The sequence below is a fragment of the Amphiprion ocellaris genome, chromosome 16 (assembly GCF_022539595.1).
Source record: "Amphiprion ocellaris isolate individual 3 ecotype Okinawa chromosome 16, ASM2253959v1, whole genome shotgun sequence".
Taxonomy (NCBI): Eukaryota; Metazoa; Chordata; class Actinopteri; family Pomacentridae; genus Amphiprion; species Amphiprion ocellaris.
In genome coordinates, this window is record NC_072781.1 from 16,879,893 (window position 1) to 16,896,102 (window position 16,210).

The 16,210-nt window shown below is 42.6% G+C and overlaps 1 protein-coding gene across 5 annotated transcripts in view; it reads right to left on the reverse strand.

The window, feature by feature from the left end:
- Nucleotides 1-16,210, reverse strand: part of arid4b (AT-rich interaction domain 4B) — a 44,962-nt gene that overhangs the window by 2,629 nt on the left and 26,123 nt on the right. For 3 of the 5 annotated variants that reach the window (XM_023278010.3, XM_055018426.1, XM_055018425.1), the window contains exons 9-22: nucleotides 15,973-16,052; nucleotides 11,200-11,276; nucleotides 10,266-10,414; nucleotides 10,105-10,177; nucleotides 8,344-8,438; nucleotides 8,136-8,233; nucleotides 7,707-7,908; nucleotides 7,361-7,563; nucleotides 4,036-4,218; nucleotides 2,951-3,035; nucleotides 2,661-2,868; nucleotides 1,284-2,522; nucleotides 1,019-1,129; nucleotides 592-813 (exon numbers count right to left, since the gene is read on the reverse strand). In XM_023278010.3, coding sequence (XP_023133778.2) covers nucleotides 592-813; nucleotides 1,019-1,129; nucleotides 1,284-2,522; nucleotides 2,661-2,868; nucleotides 2,951-3,035; nucleotides 4,036-4,218; nucleotides 7,361-7,563; nucleotides 7,707-7,908; nucleotides 8,136-8,233; nucleotides 8,344-8,438; nucleotides 10,105-10,177; nucleotides 10,266-10,414; nucleotides 11,200-11,276; nucleotides 15,973-16,052 — 3,025 coding nt within the window. The remainder of the gene's footprint in view (nucleotides 1-591; nucleotides 814-1,018; nucleotides 1,130-1,283; nucleotides 2,523-2,660; nucleotides 2,869-2,950; nucleotides 3,036-4,035; nucleotides 4,219-7,360; nucleotides 7,564-7,706; nucleotides 7,909-8,135; nucleotides 8,234-8,343; nucleotides 8,439-10,104; nucleotides 10,178-10,265; nucleotides 10,415-11,199; nucleotides 11,277-15,972; nucleotides 16,053-16,210) is intronic. The other 2 variants (XM_023278011.3, XM_023278012.3) reach the window with 2 other exon arrangements.

Below are 16,210 nucleotides of genomic sequence, written 5' to 3' on the forward strand. Positions count from 1 at the left end.
TTTAGGACTTTAGGGTCAACAGGGCAGAGACATAGGAACATGCTGTTGACATAAACATACATAGAACTCAACTTTTAGTGCTGAATTAAACAATCAGTTGTAAAAAAGATGATATACTTAATTGTCAAAAAAATCTCAAAAGACACATGGTTCTAACTGTTTAATACCAATTGTTTTTATTCCATGGCTGATACAGATTATTTTGGTAGTCGAGGAGGCCGATAACCCATATCTGAAACCAATGTACACTTACAGTAAAAATAAAAATCTTTGTGTCAATTTTTAGAATAACACTAGCTTCATGTTTAATTCATACAGCTGTTCCATATTTATCATTCAGTACTGACGGGCGATTATTCATGATGTATAACTTGTGATGGTGCTTGAGACCAGTGCTGACTACAGATAGAGGCGGTTGTATCAAAGCCACAGTTGTGTATTTTTAAATAATTTATTTTAATGGGAATCAGCGAATCATTTAAAAAAAAAAAAAAAAAAAAAAAACGCAAATGATAATGCTGATCTGATAATCTGTCAGTCAACAGAGCAACCCCTACCTTCAATAGAATTTAGTTCAAGTTGGACACTTACACATCTGGAAACTCCACTTGTACACACGAGGCGATCTTCCGTGGTCTCGGTGCTGGGTGTGATCTGCGTCACCCTGCTTGTGGTATTTATGGCTCGAAGGGGGAGATCGTCCGTGACACTTGGGCGAAGTGACAGCCTTCAGGTCTGATGTGTTGTTCTTAGAGGCAGTTGATTTGGCAGTGCCCTCAACAACAGACTGGTCCTCACTGTCACTGCTGTTGGCTGGAGGAACACAGACAGCAGAGATTAAAACAAATGGACACTGAGCGGGAAAAACCTCATTTCCTTTCTCACCTGGAATCTGTAATATGATACCAAGACACCAGTAAATATGAAATAGAAATTCTATGGCTGCTAAAAGTACTGCTGGCATTTGAAATGAGAAGGTTAGCGGGGTGTCGGCGGTTCTGTCTACAGCAGTTCTTACCTGTTTTCCTATTCTTTTTGGGAGGCACACCTAGGCTCTTGCGGTTTGGCTTGTGTTTCTTTGAAGCTCCACCCGTCTGTGATTCTTTCTGCCGCTTCTGACTTGCAGACGCTACAAAGACATTGCAAAGAAGACGGTGAGGGAACAGGCAGACTCTGAAATGAGTTGTCAGCTTGTGTTTCTTCAGAGTTCCATCCTAAAGAAAAATAATGAATTTTGTCATTGAAAAGTACACCTGATACAGTGGATTTGCTGGTATTTATACCTTTGGACTTCTGCTCACTCTCCTGTTGGCTGCTGTTGCTTAGCTCTAGGCTGCAGCTGCTGCTGCTGTTGCAGGAGAGGCTGACATCAAACACCTTTGAGGGGGAACCTGCCCCTTCATCCTGAGGGAGCTCTTGCAGCTCCCCACCCAGACTCTCCACCTCCACCGTGCTGCTGTCTGTCTCGCTACGCCCACCTGCCACTTCCTCCTGTATAGGTCCAGGGGGAAGAGTTTCAGAAACCGGCTCTGAAGGTAAGGCGGGAGGTATAGACGGTGGTGGAGAGGAAGGCTGCACTTGACCAGAGTCCTCCACAGCACTGCCTCCTCCCGAGGGGGACTCGGGCGTTGTTGGTGGTGTGTTGAGTACAGAGTTGCTGCCACTGCTTGGAAACTCCTGGAGTTTGTCGTTCTCCATCTGCTCCTCTGAGGCTTCATCCTCGGGTCCAGCGTCCTGTTCGACACTGGGCTCCTCCAGACACGAGGGCACCGGTGGAGGAGGAGAATTGGCGGCCTCTGTATCTGAGTCAGAGAACAACTCTTTAAGAGTCTTCTTTGGCCACTGGGCCTGGATGCTGGACCAGACATCTTTCTGTCCTTTAGGGCGAACAGCAGCTCGTTCCTCCGCATTCCCTGAAACTTTGGCCCTCTTTTCAGGAATCTCCCAGAAGCCAGCTTGTCTGCCAGCTTTGGTCTTCTCCTTCATACCGTTGTATTTCTTAGAAGGTGAACCTTTGGTTTTAGGGCGACTTCGCTCACTTTCCTCAGCCTGGGACTCAGCCAATGCTGCACTCTCATCATCTGAACTGCTGCTAGATGAGGCCCCCCTCTCCTCTCCAGGACCAGCTGCTCTCTCTTCCAGCTTCCTGGGAGAGCCTCCAGGTAACCAGTCAGCACTCCTGGTGTTCCTGGTCTTAGCTTTGGATTGGCCTTTTGAGGTCCTCTCTGCTACACTGTCAGATTTCCTCTTCCTGGTGCTTGCTTCTCCCTCTGTCTCTGGTTGGTTTCTGCGCTTAGCAACATCTGCGTTGTCTGCGCTGACAACATCCTGGTTCTTTCCTGAGACTGGAGAAGGTTTGGGTCCTTCAGAAGGCGCTCCGCTCTCCCAGTGCTCTGATATTTGTGGCGGCTCAGGTGGGCCTTTTCTGAGACTGCCGCGGCAACCAGGCCCATCCTCTTCATTATGCTCCCTCTCCTCATCCTCCTGTTCATGCTCACTTTCATCTGTGGACATCTCAGAGGCTGATGTGAACAAGACAGAATGTCTGTTAGTTTCAGCAGGACATCAACAGACACCATAAACCACTTCAAAGTGTAACAGTCCTAATCTGCTAAATCTGTAAATGTGCATGAAGACTACAGGCTAATGAGTGTTGCTACCTTGCAGGCCATTGAGGATAGAAGTAATTTCTATAGACTTGACTGGAGACTGCTGAGTCCCTTTGTCCTCACCCTCGTCCATCTTGGAAAAGACATCCTGACTCAGGCCACACTTGGAGCGTGGGACACGGTTAGCGTTGGGCGAAGGGCCGAGGACTTCTCTGTCATTGAGCCTCTCCAACCTGTCTCGCTCCCTCTCAGTTTTGTTCTGTTAGAATTTAACACAATCAGTGAATCATCTCATCACATCAAGCCAAGCTGAAAAGTGAGCACACTCTCCGAAGTCGTACCTTTATTTTTTTGCGGTGCTTTATTTTTGGAACATTCTTATTGGCGGGTCGCACAATCTTGTCTGCTTTGATCCATTCATCATATCTAAAATCAAGTACAAAGACAAGAGACAGTTTCATCATTCAGGTCTTTGAAAGGAGCTAAGTAACACTCTCTCACACCACCCACCACACAGACAACTCTACTGTCTGATCCCAACATGTTGCTGTGACACAATGAGCCTCAACAGCAAAAGAAGAAATCCCATGGTAGTATGAGGAAAAAGACAAACCTTTATGATGAAGGAAGAAACAATAATTACACCGACCACCACACAAATCATATTCAACAGAGTTCCAACAGTACCGAGGGGGCTAACTTGGGTCGTATGAGGGGAAATGAAACGATTCACAACATCACACACAACAGACACAATGCAGAGAACATCCCACTGTCTTTTATAGAGTGCTAGAGGACCACACAACAACATTGAGACAATGAAATGCTGATTGCACTAGTTAACCTCTGTGTCATGGTACCCTAACACTCTACTTAACACTGCATTAACCCTGACCCACTGGGGAGGGGGGAGAGGGTTGAGAGGTAGAGGTGAGTGTAGCAGCACTTTGGTTGGCCATTCAGAGATCCAAAGGGTAGCTCACATTCAAAAATCACATTAAACTGTTTAACCAAAAACCACTGGTTGATTATTCCCAGAATGAAACTGGTTGAAGTTCAGCCTGTCTGCAGATTTTGCTGAGAGACAGACAGCTGGGGGACAGACAGACAGGGGATTCAGTCAAAACTGAGTGAGGAAGCTGAGGAGTAATCTGCATCGACCCAGTACTCAGTTCTGTTTCTGCCACTAGATGGCCCAGTGTTCTCCATAATCAGAGTACTGACCATGGGACTGGATCAGACGAAGCAGAATTGTGAAGAAGGGATGTATCTGTTATAGTTAGCGGGGACACCCATGTAGCGGTGATCCCATGAGTTGAATTACAAGTTAGGAGATGTCTTTTTTTTGTTGTTTTCTTTTTCTTTTTTTTTTTTTTTTTAGGGTGAATATAGACGTTAGGTGATTTCTCCCCAGGTCCTGTCTTACCTGACGTTCCAGCCACAGTAGTGCACCAGGTAGAGCACCTCTCCCCCCTCCACGTCTGCCTCTTTCACAGTGGCCTCGTACGTCTTCAGATTGCGGCCTCGCCCATACCTCACCTGCACCTTCATCCCCGGGGGGTAACACTCAAACTCCTCCCCTTCCTCCCCCTCCTGACTGCTGTCATCCCTGCAAGAAAAACAGTTCAGCACTTCCTGGCCCTAGGCTGCCCCATTGAACACCACAGAACACCCTCCCACACCCCCAGCCACCCGACTCACTGCCTGCTGCTAGGAAGCCCCTTTTCTGATTAATTTGCTCCACCCTTGCCTGCTCTGTCCCATTACACCGCTAGGCCCTTATCTATAAAGAAACATAAACTTCCCACTTTTCTGCCTTATCTCTAGACCAGTGTAACCTTCAGCAAACTGCAGGATAAACAGCTGCATCATTAATAGTAAGCCAGTCAAAGAACAGTACATGGAGTGTGTCAGCAAATAAAACATCATTCTTTCATGGCAAAGAAATCAATGATCATGGGAAATAACACTACTGTTAGGCTATCTAACCCTACACGAAACACTTGGGATACTCACTCATACGCACACATACACAAACTGTAAGAAACAAAGCAGCCACAAGAAGGAGCTAGTGGGAAACAGTCAGGAGATGTCAAAGCTGGGGTGTATACGGGCGGTGCAGCAGTGCCGGTAAGTGTTTTAGGCGCAGGGGCCACAGGGGCAGGTTAGCACGGCAGCAAAGCACAACTTGGCAGGCAGCACAGCAACTTAAAGCCAGACTACAGCATTGAGAGGAAGCACGGCTGCGAGATCCAACTCAGTCTGCTGCCACAGAGAACAGCTACAACACAGTACTCCACGTAATCCCTCACATAGCTACCTGCTCAGAGCCTGTACGTTCTGCTGATATTTTTTATATAACAAGTGAAAATGAAGAAGATGTGTAGTGTGACATCTGAAGAAACTGGTACAGTCCTAACCCTGGGGAGACACTACACTCAGCATGTTGACGGATTTAAAAGGCACACTGCACATGATACATTTAAAAAAGCTTTGATGAAAAAAAAATAGATATATATGTTCACACTGTGACAAGTAACAGAAAATAATCTGCAACTATGCCAAACACATGTTGGTTCCTGGTTCGTAAATGTGACAACATCTTGTTTTTCTTGGTCTTAATTATAGTGAATGCTGTATGTTGGTGGTTCGGACTTTTGGGCATTTAATGATGATTATCTTCGACTCAACATCATATATATCATTTACATCATAATATTACTATTATTCACACATATAAGATTACAACAAAAAATAAGTAGCAGATATATCATCTTGAAAATTGTAATTACTCGCAGCCTTTAATAAATCACCTGAAAGCATCATTTACATCAAAACTTCAAACTTCTTCAAAAAATGTACAGTTCCAGCTTTAGACTCAGCACATTACTATGAATAAAAAGCCACAAAAAAGACTGCTTGAGAGTCAGTCCAAGTGAACTGTACATTTCTCAATAAAGCAGCTGCGTAGGCTTCATCACAACGATGAATAGCACTTAGGGAGTTACTTAACAACAGAGTTTCTCTCTATATAATCACCTACTGTCACTGATATATATGAATACATAATTTTCCCATTTAAGTTGACAGTAAACTTGTTGCTTTCACTGACTACACGCAGTCTCTGCTGCCAGAATGAAATGCATTCTTTACACACCAAGGGGTCCATCCAGATTACAGTCTGTAAACATCAAACAGGTTTGATAGCATCAGGAAAGCTCTGATCAGATCAGATCAGGCTGTGGGTTGTCTGCTGAGTGACTCTGTAAACCCTCACGCAACCGCGTAATCTCTGAGGACCGCTGATCCTGACAAAGCCAAAGAAATGGGGAACTTTGTGATTGTCAGAAAGTCCAAATGTGATGGTAATCAGCGTGATAATACTGTACTGGGGCCGTGGCCACAGGTGATATGAACTGCAGAGAGGGATACAAAGAGCAACAGCTTATGATGTGAACATCCTATTGTTGGGCAACTTTGCAGTCCTTCAATCTGATACAAAAACTGCAGTATAGTACGTACAAGGACCGATAGATTTCCCAGTGGAGGGCTGTCTAGCCCATCCTTCGAAGCCCAAACAACCTTAACACAATTGCCACTCTGGAGGTTGAACAAACACAGATCCAAGGAAGCGATATAGACACTGTGGACAGGTAACAGCAGGGGAAATGCATCTACTGAGACCAAACCATACAACTACCCAGAACAAACATTTAGCAAGGTTTTACTCAAAGTTCCTCTTTCCACAAATGGTTACTGCATCTGAAGCGCTACTTTACAACTGGAGGGTTAATGCATCAGTGATAACACTCACACACATGGAACATTTAATAAAGCTGAACATCAAAAGCCACAAAATGAGAGAGAAGACAGGAATGGGGGAAGAGAGACAGAGATCAGGAGAGGTCAGAAATCAAGAAGAGCACAGCCATGTTGTGTGCACTGAGTGAGGGAGGCTCGCCACGGCCAAACAATCCCAGCGAAGAGAGAGAGAGAGAGAGAGACAGAGAGAGAGAGAGAGACAGAGAGAGAGACAGACAGAGAGAGACAGAGAGAGAGACAGAGAGAGAGAGAGAGAGAGAGACAGAGAGAGAGAGACAGAGAGAGAGAGACAGAGAGAGAGACAGACAGAGAGAGACAGAGAGAGAGAGAGAGAGAGAGAGAGAGAGACAGAGAGAGACAGAGAGAGAGACAGAGAGAGAGAGACAGAGAGAGAGACAGACAGAGAGAGACAGAGAGAGAGACAGAGAGAGAGACAGAGAGACAGAGAGAGAGAGAGAGAGAGAGAGAGAGAGAGAGAGAGAGAGAGCACAGCATGACATGCCAGGTGAAAGATAGCAGTCAGGCTTTGGTGCTCTAAGATGTCTCTGCCAGCTGATGCCGACTAAGCCACGAGAAATAATAATAGCACAGAGGGCAGTGGGTAAGAGCTTAGTTAGAGGAGAGACAGAGGAGAGCTCTCCTCTCTCTGGTTAGCAGGTAGAGGTGGATTGTGGGTATACTGGGTATTAGTGTCATTAAGGTCTGAGGGATCACTGCTCCTCATCTGCTAATGGTCTTTTAGCTTTTTACTGCCACTAAGGACAGCGAATGCCTGAGGTCCTTCTGTCTGGAGAAACTTTTAAATTCATAAATACTGATGTTGAATTTTAAAATAGCTTCACAATGCAGGAGGTCTGCTTGGAAATTGTGTTTGTGCCATGAGGATATTTTATTTTTACCACCGTGGTGGATCTCTTTAGACCACCTACCCAGAGTTGTCCTTGCTCTCCTGCTCCTCGTCTCGCTCCTGCTTCATGGTGTCGGCTCCGAGGCGAGATGTCGACGAGCCCTCGTCTGCGTCTCCCTTATGGGGACCATCTTCTTCGTCATCATCGTCGTTTCCACTGTCCTTTCCCTCAGTTTTTGGTGGTTCAGACTCTATTTTGTTTCCGGTCAAATCAGGTTTTTCATCCTGTGGAAGAGGGATGCTTTCATTATGAGAAACATGTACAGGTCTGGAGAAGTTAGTCTACAGTAAAGGTGCTGTCTGGATTAATATCCAACATATGAAGTAAAGACATTGATTCTAATCAAACAATATTCAGGAGAATGCACCTTGCAGACAACGGACTGTGCACTGCATGATTCTCCATCCGCCTGGGCTTTCTGCTCTTCTGAGTTAGATGACGTGGGAACCGCTGTTCCTCCCGTCTCCTGCTCAGACTTCACCTCCCCCTTGGGACCCTGCTTCAAAGGGAGGTCCATCCTGAATGTGATGGCAGTGGAAGTGCAGTATTCTTCGAATCCATACAAGTACCTGCAAGATGAGTAATTCTTTGTCAACATATCCAGCAAGGGTCCCTATGTTGGATTTTATTGCTCCTGTACACAGTCAAACACACATGCACAGCAAAAAGCTAATCATGCAAAGAATAAAACTCTTGAATATTGATAGCAAATCGAACAAACTACAGAACACAGAAGAGCAGAAATAAAGGCCACCTTTTACCAGCATAGAGCTACAGAATGAGTGCCTGTACATACTTGCGGTAAGCACATTTGACATTATAGCCAGCAGCTGAGTTGAGCACAGGGATTCCTAGATCCTGATAGACTTGTTTCCAAACGGAGCCGCTTTCAATCTGTTGAAAAATGGACACAGTTGAGGACAAATTCAGAGTGAGTGAACATCAAACAAGTCAAGTGTGACCAAAACTACTCTAAGAGGAATTGCCTTCAAAGTGGCACTCACATTGTCAAAGCCTCCCAGTTTGTTCACCAGCCTGTAGAGCTTGAACAGGTTCAGGTTCCTGTAGCCCAGAACAGGCCGCTTGTTGATGGGAGTTCCTGAAGACAAGGAACATGGCACAGGTTTACATGGATGTTTAACTTAGAAATCCAAAGAGAGCGCAGTCATTTTTTGTGTAACTGTAACTTAGGTCATTTTTGGCAGTGTTGGAGAAAGTATTCTGACCTTCTACTTAAGTAACAGTAGCAATGCTGCAAAATTAATGTTTTTGAGCATTTTGTATCAAAAATACAGAAGTACAAGCATCCATAATGAAGAAATGCCCGCTGTGAGGTTTTCACACAGTATTTTAGAATAGGTGTAGCTAACTGAAGCTATTTATTTGATCATCAGTTATATTTTAGAAGCTGATGGGATATTTTTGTGTGATTCTGGAACATGGTAGTTGATATTTAGCTATTTAGCATGCTTACTTTGCATGTGCCAGATGTACTGTGCCTGTTACGTACACTGCCTCCTTTCCCCCAGTTTGCTCTTGCCTAACTCCCTCTCCACGTTCTCCATATTCCTGCTTGTGTACAGGACACACTGGAATAGCTTTGTGTGGACCTGTCGAAGCTACTTTGTTTGATTCCCATTCCAGATCCTAGGCTGTGTTCGTACACCAGATTTGTTGTTTTCAGCACATACACAAATTGGTAGGCTAGCGGACTTTGAGAAGATGTTCACTGAATTTGACAAAAGTAAAATAAAATAACTTTAAATTTGGAGCTCTGAATGGCTTTTAGAATGTAAGCACTGAATAAGCTAAATAGGTATAGGAACAGGTGGCAGAAATATACCTTTACAGGTATTTTTCAGATATCGCTGGCTTCATCAGTCTGTTAAACTAACAGCATTCTGTTTTTTTTACACATACTTCACTTTCATGTCATAACATGACCTTGTGACTTCTTTCATACATACCCACAATGGCGACAGAGAGAGGCACAATATTTGCCATCCACATTAGCTTGGACAGTACATTAAGTGAAATAATGCATAATAATGCCCGATTAAACAAAAGACAAAATTTAAACTCGCCATGTAACAAGTGGCAAAACCGCAGCTTATAAACAGACTCTGCGTGACACTTGGAAGTGAGGAAAAGTACCTAAATTGAGTTGCGATTATATCCTGACCAATCCTAACTCCATCTTGTTGAGAACTGACAATTATGACCAATAATGAAGCTATTGTTTTTGTATGACATGCGCAAGTTTTTGGATGAATATTGCTGCTGAAATTCAGAAAGTCTTCCCCAAATTACAGCACACAACTTAATGTATGCTGCTTGTGTGTGCGCTTAACCATTAATGCGACGGCATACAGTTCTGACATGTGTCCTGTTGAGAATGATACAGAAATGTTACTGGGTCCGACATAGATTGGGTTTGCAACTTTAATGGTAAAGTGACGAGGTGTCTGCTGACAATCAAGCTGACATGCTCAGATTATGACCAAATACCTGAAGGTTTCTGAAAGGGGCTACAGTAAGGATAGCTACATCTGGGATTGTAGGGTGACTTTTCTTTTACTATTTGTTTCTCACCCATGTTATCCCTTCTTCAACCTAATCTTACTATGTGTAAAGAAACTCATAAAACGTACTTCATTTTAAAATTGCAATAAACTGAAACCCCAAAAAAGGGAAACAAAAAATCTTTCTTCTCAAATGGCCAAGAAACTCTGCAGACATCAATTTTCCCAGCACCCTGGACCAACCTCTGTCTTCCATGAACTTGTAGAGCTGCTGCAGAAAGTTCTCCCTCTCCTCTGGGAACGGCTCCACCTCCTCCTGTCGGCAGGAAACAAGACAGTTGTTGTAGATCCTTTAAACTTGGAGGTTGTGGGGATAAAAACATGTGCGTGAGTTCTGCCTCTACCTCCTCCTCTTCACCGCTGGCATCTTCTTCTTGCTCCTCCTCTTCGTCCTCATCATCCTCCTCACTGCTAGAACTTTCCTCTTTCACTTCTGTCTTCCAGGTACTGGGTACAACCAACTGCTGCTGGAACTCCAAGGCTGCATCCAATGCTGTCAAATGCATAAAGAAAATGGATTATATGACAATATCCGATCCCTGTAAGTGCTAATAATCATTCCCTGGTCTTCAGGTCTTAACATTGTGCAACATAACAGAAGCTAAAATGAAACTAGAGCGTCCTCGGGCTAAATATGTGTAATCATCGCTGGTTTACAAAAACATCTCTGCTGAGAAGGTGTTTAAAACTACATCTAAACTTTGAAATTATCATAATAATAGACCCATAGAAAAACTAGGACAGTATAAAAAGACTCAAAAGACAAGCAGCAATAAAAGACGGCAGCATGAAAATCTGTCAGCATTTGCAGCGACGCAGAGCAGCAGAAGCATTCAGCCACAATGTCACAGGTGGGTTTAAGCAGCATCTAACCACCTGGGCAGATGCTTGTTTTACGCTTTTGTAACGCGGAAAATATCACAGTTGTGAGTCAACCACCTGTGAATACCAAGACAGTGATAATACAAAGCTGTTTCCTAACTGTAATTATGAGAGAGTAAGAGCTCTGCAGCAGAAAAATGGGGGCACTATATAAAAAGCCTGGTGAGGACTTCAAATAAAAATAGACTCGACAGAGACAGGAGCTCTCCACCGCTGCATTCCCCAGAACAAAAACAAAACTTGTCTTTCTTCAGTCTGCCTCGCTGCAGACCACTCTGTGAGCATTTTCTGCCAAGTCTGTCAGCACACAGACCAGCCCACAGATGTCGGGGACTAGGTACGCACTATGCACCAGTTCAGCACGATTTCGCTCTTTAAACTTTACTTTAAACTCACCTGGTTTGAGCCCTGCGTCGGCTTTTGGGGGACAATCGTTGTTCATCTCGCGGACGTCCTTCCGCAGCACCATGTAACTGCAAAAAAAAAAAAAAAAGCAGCTCTGATTACAATGTGAGACGACAAGTGGACAGTACTGAGTGTTACATCAAGGTTCAGCTAAAAGAGCTCAACCATGTAAGGCAGTCAAAATTTTAAGCAGAATTGTGTGACTTTTTAAAAAATACAGTTATGACCATAAGAACAAAGTGTGAAGTGGCGAAGAACACCCCCCACAGTCTTGTTAATTGGAACGCTGACAGGAGAAAAGCTGTATTTGAACTTTCTAACTGAGGCCAGCACTGATAACAACCTTAAAACCTGAGATGACATGAACAGTCATGACTGCATTCACAGGATACTTTCTTACAGCATTTCTACAGCAGCTGGGCAAAGAGTTGGCGATTTGGCAGATAGATGGATCAGTGGAGCTTGTAAGCTGAAAGCAGTCAGAGGCTTGGCTGGTGTGCAAGAGATATGATTTGCCGCGGTATCTGTACGCCACTGAGCTGATCCAATGACTAGATTTATCATGGAGTGAAATTTTAAGGAAGCGAGCATGTGCAGCTAAAAGAGCCCAGACTGCTTTGTTTGATGGCATGCCCTATAAATAATCACTTATAAAAATGCATTGGGTATGTTGTTAAAGTGACATCCAACTATGCCCAAATGTGAAAAAAAATATTTTGAGCTGCAAACAGGTGTGCTTTGAGCTAAATACTAACATGCTCACATCAACACATGCACCATTTCAGCATGCGGCATTTAGGACTGAACAATTTGGGGAAAATATCTTCTAAGTTGCAATATAATTTAAAGTCAAGCCTTATTGAATATTCACCGTGTAACAGATTTAAAGTGTGTGATGGATCATGACTATATGTTGCACCAAATGTATACACTGATTTATATTCTAATGCAAGGATGAAAACTTAAAGATATAAACTGTTTCTGATGTGTATTTATATTATTTAAAATGGCATAGAAAAAAAAATAATTACCACAAAATTCGTGACTCTGTTAAGTTAAACAAAGTAATAATAATAAAATATAAAAAAAAATACAATTGGAAAATAATGGGACCTTTCTACAAATAAACTCTGACACTGAAACAAGTTGGTAATTCACAGCTCAGGAGCCACATCAAAGTGTTGCTTAATTCTGCAAATGAAAAAGAACAATAACAGGGTCAGAAATGCTGCATAATGTAAATCCTCAATTGTGGCCTTTGTGATTTGCTAATTACTTTGCTTCAAACTGCTGAATTCAATTTGAAAATGATCAACTTTTTAGAATTAGTAGCAATTGTTAATTAACTGTAAATATAGTCCAGCTCAGAATCATAGGGATGCCAGTAGTTTTACAGGTATTTGGTTAAAAACCACTATACTGGACAAAAGAGAATCTTTGCCTTGATGATGGTACTATATGAAAACGACTGAGGATTAGAATTCTTTCTCTGAGGTTGATGAATATATGGAGCACATTTCAAGACAGACCATCCAGCAGCTGCCAAGACATTTCACCCTGAACCACAAATGTCAACCTCATAGTGCAGCAAGATGAAAAGTCAATGGATCATCAAAGTCAGTAACATTCATCCTCTGGGGAATGACTCACTGACCATTCGACATTGCCCTTCCTAAAGCCTTTGCACTACTCCATACAATCAGCTATACCTGGTGTATTCTGTAAAGGCTCACAGAAGAGCACTGGAGTGGAATCTCAGCCGACATTGGGCAAGAGGTGGAGTACACCCTGTACAGGTTACCAGTCAATCATGGCACTAACACAGAGAGACAGATATATTTATCATATTCTTCTGGTTCTTATTCCATTTCATTTACCTCCCATATTGTATATATCTGGCCTCCTTTGCAGATGTTGTCATTTTTAATATTGTTATATATGTACATTTGATTCTATTATTTAATGTTGATATTTTATTTCTTATTGCTTGTTGTTCAGCACCGTCCAGCGGAAGCTATTTATATTTTCGTCATGCCATGTATGATGACAATAAAGCCATTCTAATTCAGACGATCCTTCACGTTCAAAGTCACACTACTACTGCCAATGTAGAGTTAACTTGACATGCATGTTTGGACTGTGGGAGCGCATGGACAACATGCAAACCCCATAGAAAGGCCCCAACAAATCCAGAACCTTCACACTGTGAGGCAACTGTGCTACCCAATGCACCCTGATGCTACCCTTAATGCCACTGGTGTGCATACAAAACTAAAAAAAAGTTTACACGAAGTGCAGCTTTCAGCCACTCATCCTGACTAAAATATCTTACAGGACTAAAGCTGAAAATATTTGCTTCTCATTAGCCAGTAAGCAGCGTTGTTAAAATAATAGCTCATTTAGTTTAGAAAGTAGTGAATTTGCCAAACCAAATGGGATTTTTATTGAATCTGGCAAGTCCCATTTAAATCACAGATTTGGAGGTCACATTTTCAAGGGAGTTGCACGTTAAAGAATGTATGTAGATAATTTTTAAAGAATACCGGATGGATAATGAAAGAGCAATATACTTTAAAACTAACTGACTAAACATTGATTTCTTTCAGGGGTAAAAATAACAAGCCCATTCAGGATTTTATTTAATTCTGCAGCCCAGTTTTGTTTAGCCAAGGTTAAAAACCTACTCACAATGATTACGCTGTCTTTTTCTCTGTGCGTCAAAAGCACAGACAAGCTTGCAGGTCAGCCAAAGACGAAAAAAAAAAAAACAGACACGGCTTCTGTTTCCATTGTTACTACGGCAACCAGATCTGACTAAATAAGAATAACCACTTCCTGAAAACACCAGCCCTCCCCTCTGGATGTGACCTTGCTTTCCCCCCCAAAAAAATGTTTTCCAAAGCCATTGTTTTTGAAAGGCACACTGAATGGTTATCAGTAACAATCCCAAACCCTCCAGAGGAAAAGTGAACATGCTGACCCCGGCGCTGTGCGGGAGAGGTCACACCGCTTATGGATGTGACCCACTCTTCAAAAAACAAATCACACAGGGAGCAGCAAGTTAGAATAACTTGATAATAATAGCTGAAAAGAGGCTGCCATAAATTATCAAAAGCAGAATAGCAAACAATGATGAGTGGAGCGTGTGCGTTGTAAAAGAATGGAAAAGCTCTTGAAAGCACAGAGAGGGCAAAAGGAATGATGCAGCACTGTAGCATTAATAAAAAGAGGACACATTCTCTGCAATAACTACATGTGGTAGATTCAGTTTAAAAAGTTTTGTTCTGTCTCAGAAGCAGACATCTAAAAAAGACTGATATATCAAACATAACAAAACGAGACATCCCTCACATTACACATGAGCTACAAAATTGCTACACACTTTCATCTTTGTTATTCCATCCACATAAAAGCTAAAACATTGGAGGGAAACAAACCTGAAAATCTCATTAACAATGACATAGATTTTCCTAGTTCTTACATTGCTATTTGTTACACTCACCCTTGGATACACTGCGCTGATTTCAATGAGCGGAATCAAACTGCTACAGAACAGAAAGGAAAATGGCTACAGTGGATGCCCTGGTCGGAGAGGAAATACTTCAGAAGGATATGACTTCCAGTTTTTTAATCTTTCCTTATGTTTTCTCTCTCATCAGCTCTACCCTTCACCTTGCTATTAGCCAAAGAACAAGTGATAAGCCTTCCTGTGCTGCAAATACGTCTTCAGCTGCAGATTAAGGGTCCTGAGTTACGCAGGACATCTATTAAAGTATGCATCGAGGCTGTTCTGTCATCGGTGCAATGCAAATACAAGGAAAAGTAGCCTTTGGAACACTGAACAAACACCTGATTAGTTTACGCTGAGTGTGGGCTACCCACATCCAGAAACACTGCAATAACAAACCGCCAGCTGAGTGCACATTCTTGACAGAACTTATTTCTCTCTTTACCACAGACAAAACAATCCGGCTATGTGGTTCCATGCCGAGGGGAGGCTGCAGGGAAGCTACCCTGCCTTACCTCACCACCAACTTACAGCCTTAGGACAAATAAAATAACAGCGCTGCCGGGGAAGTCACACAGTATCTTGTTTGTGGCTCTCAGCAGCTGAGCTTATACTACTCTGAGACTCAAAACAATTAGACGTTTGAATTCCTTTAGTAAATATTAATCAGACAATACCTATAAATGGTATCTGACTGAGCCAAATTACAGGAAAAACACTAAGCATAAGAAATAAAAGCACGAATGTTTTCTGAAACATTTCCAAAAATTATGTTGTGTAGTTATGTCTCACAGCAGAGCACAGTCAAGCATCTCCTTTGTCAATATACCAAACTGTGCGCGTGCTTGTATTGCAATGGTTCATTGCACACCAATCCCATTAAAAACATCCATAGACTTGCGATGAGAATGTTTAACAGTGGTACTAAATGATTATCTGGCTAAGTGACTTACAGAAAATTAATTGAGAATCAATAAAGAACAACTTAGATAATTTATGAAATGAAAATGCCAGTCATTTGCTTGTCACTGCCTCTCAGAAGACAGTTTGGTTTTCCTTTATGTGAACTGATTCCCTCTAGATTTGTAGCCAACAATCACAACTAAGTAATAAATTCAAAAGGCCCAACTTATGCTTTTTATTTATTACACGATGAGTTGAAAACATGAGTCTATAATTATGTCATATGATCTACTAGTGTACTGATGCAACATGCTGCATGTAAAGTGTCTTTCAGCACATTATTAATGACTCACAATTTTCCATCCTTGAAAGAGCGGACGAAGATGTTGTCCTTCTTCACAGACATGTCTTCGTGGCAGTCCGGGGAGATGACCTTGTTGCACAGAGAAAAGAGACAGTAAAAAGGTAAGATGATGCGGTATGATGTGTGTGTGTGTGTGTGTGTGTGTGTGTGTGTGTGTGTGTGTGTGTGTGTGTGTGTGTGTGTGTGTGTGTGTGTGCGCTCAAAGCAGAGGAGGGGGGTGTCAGAGT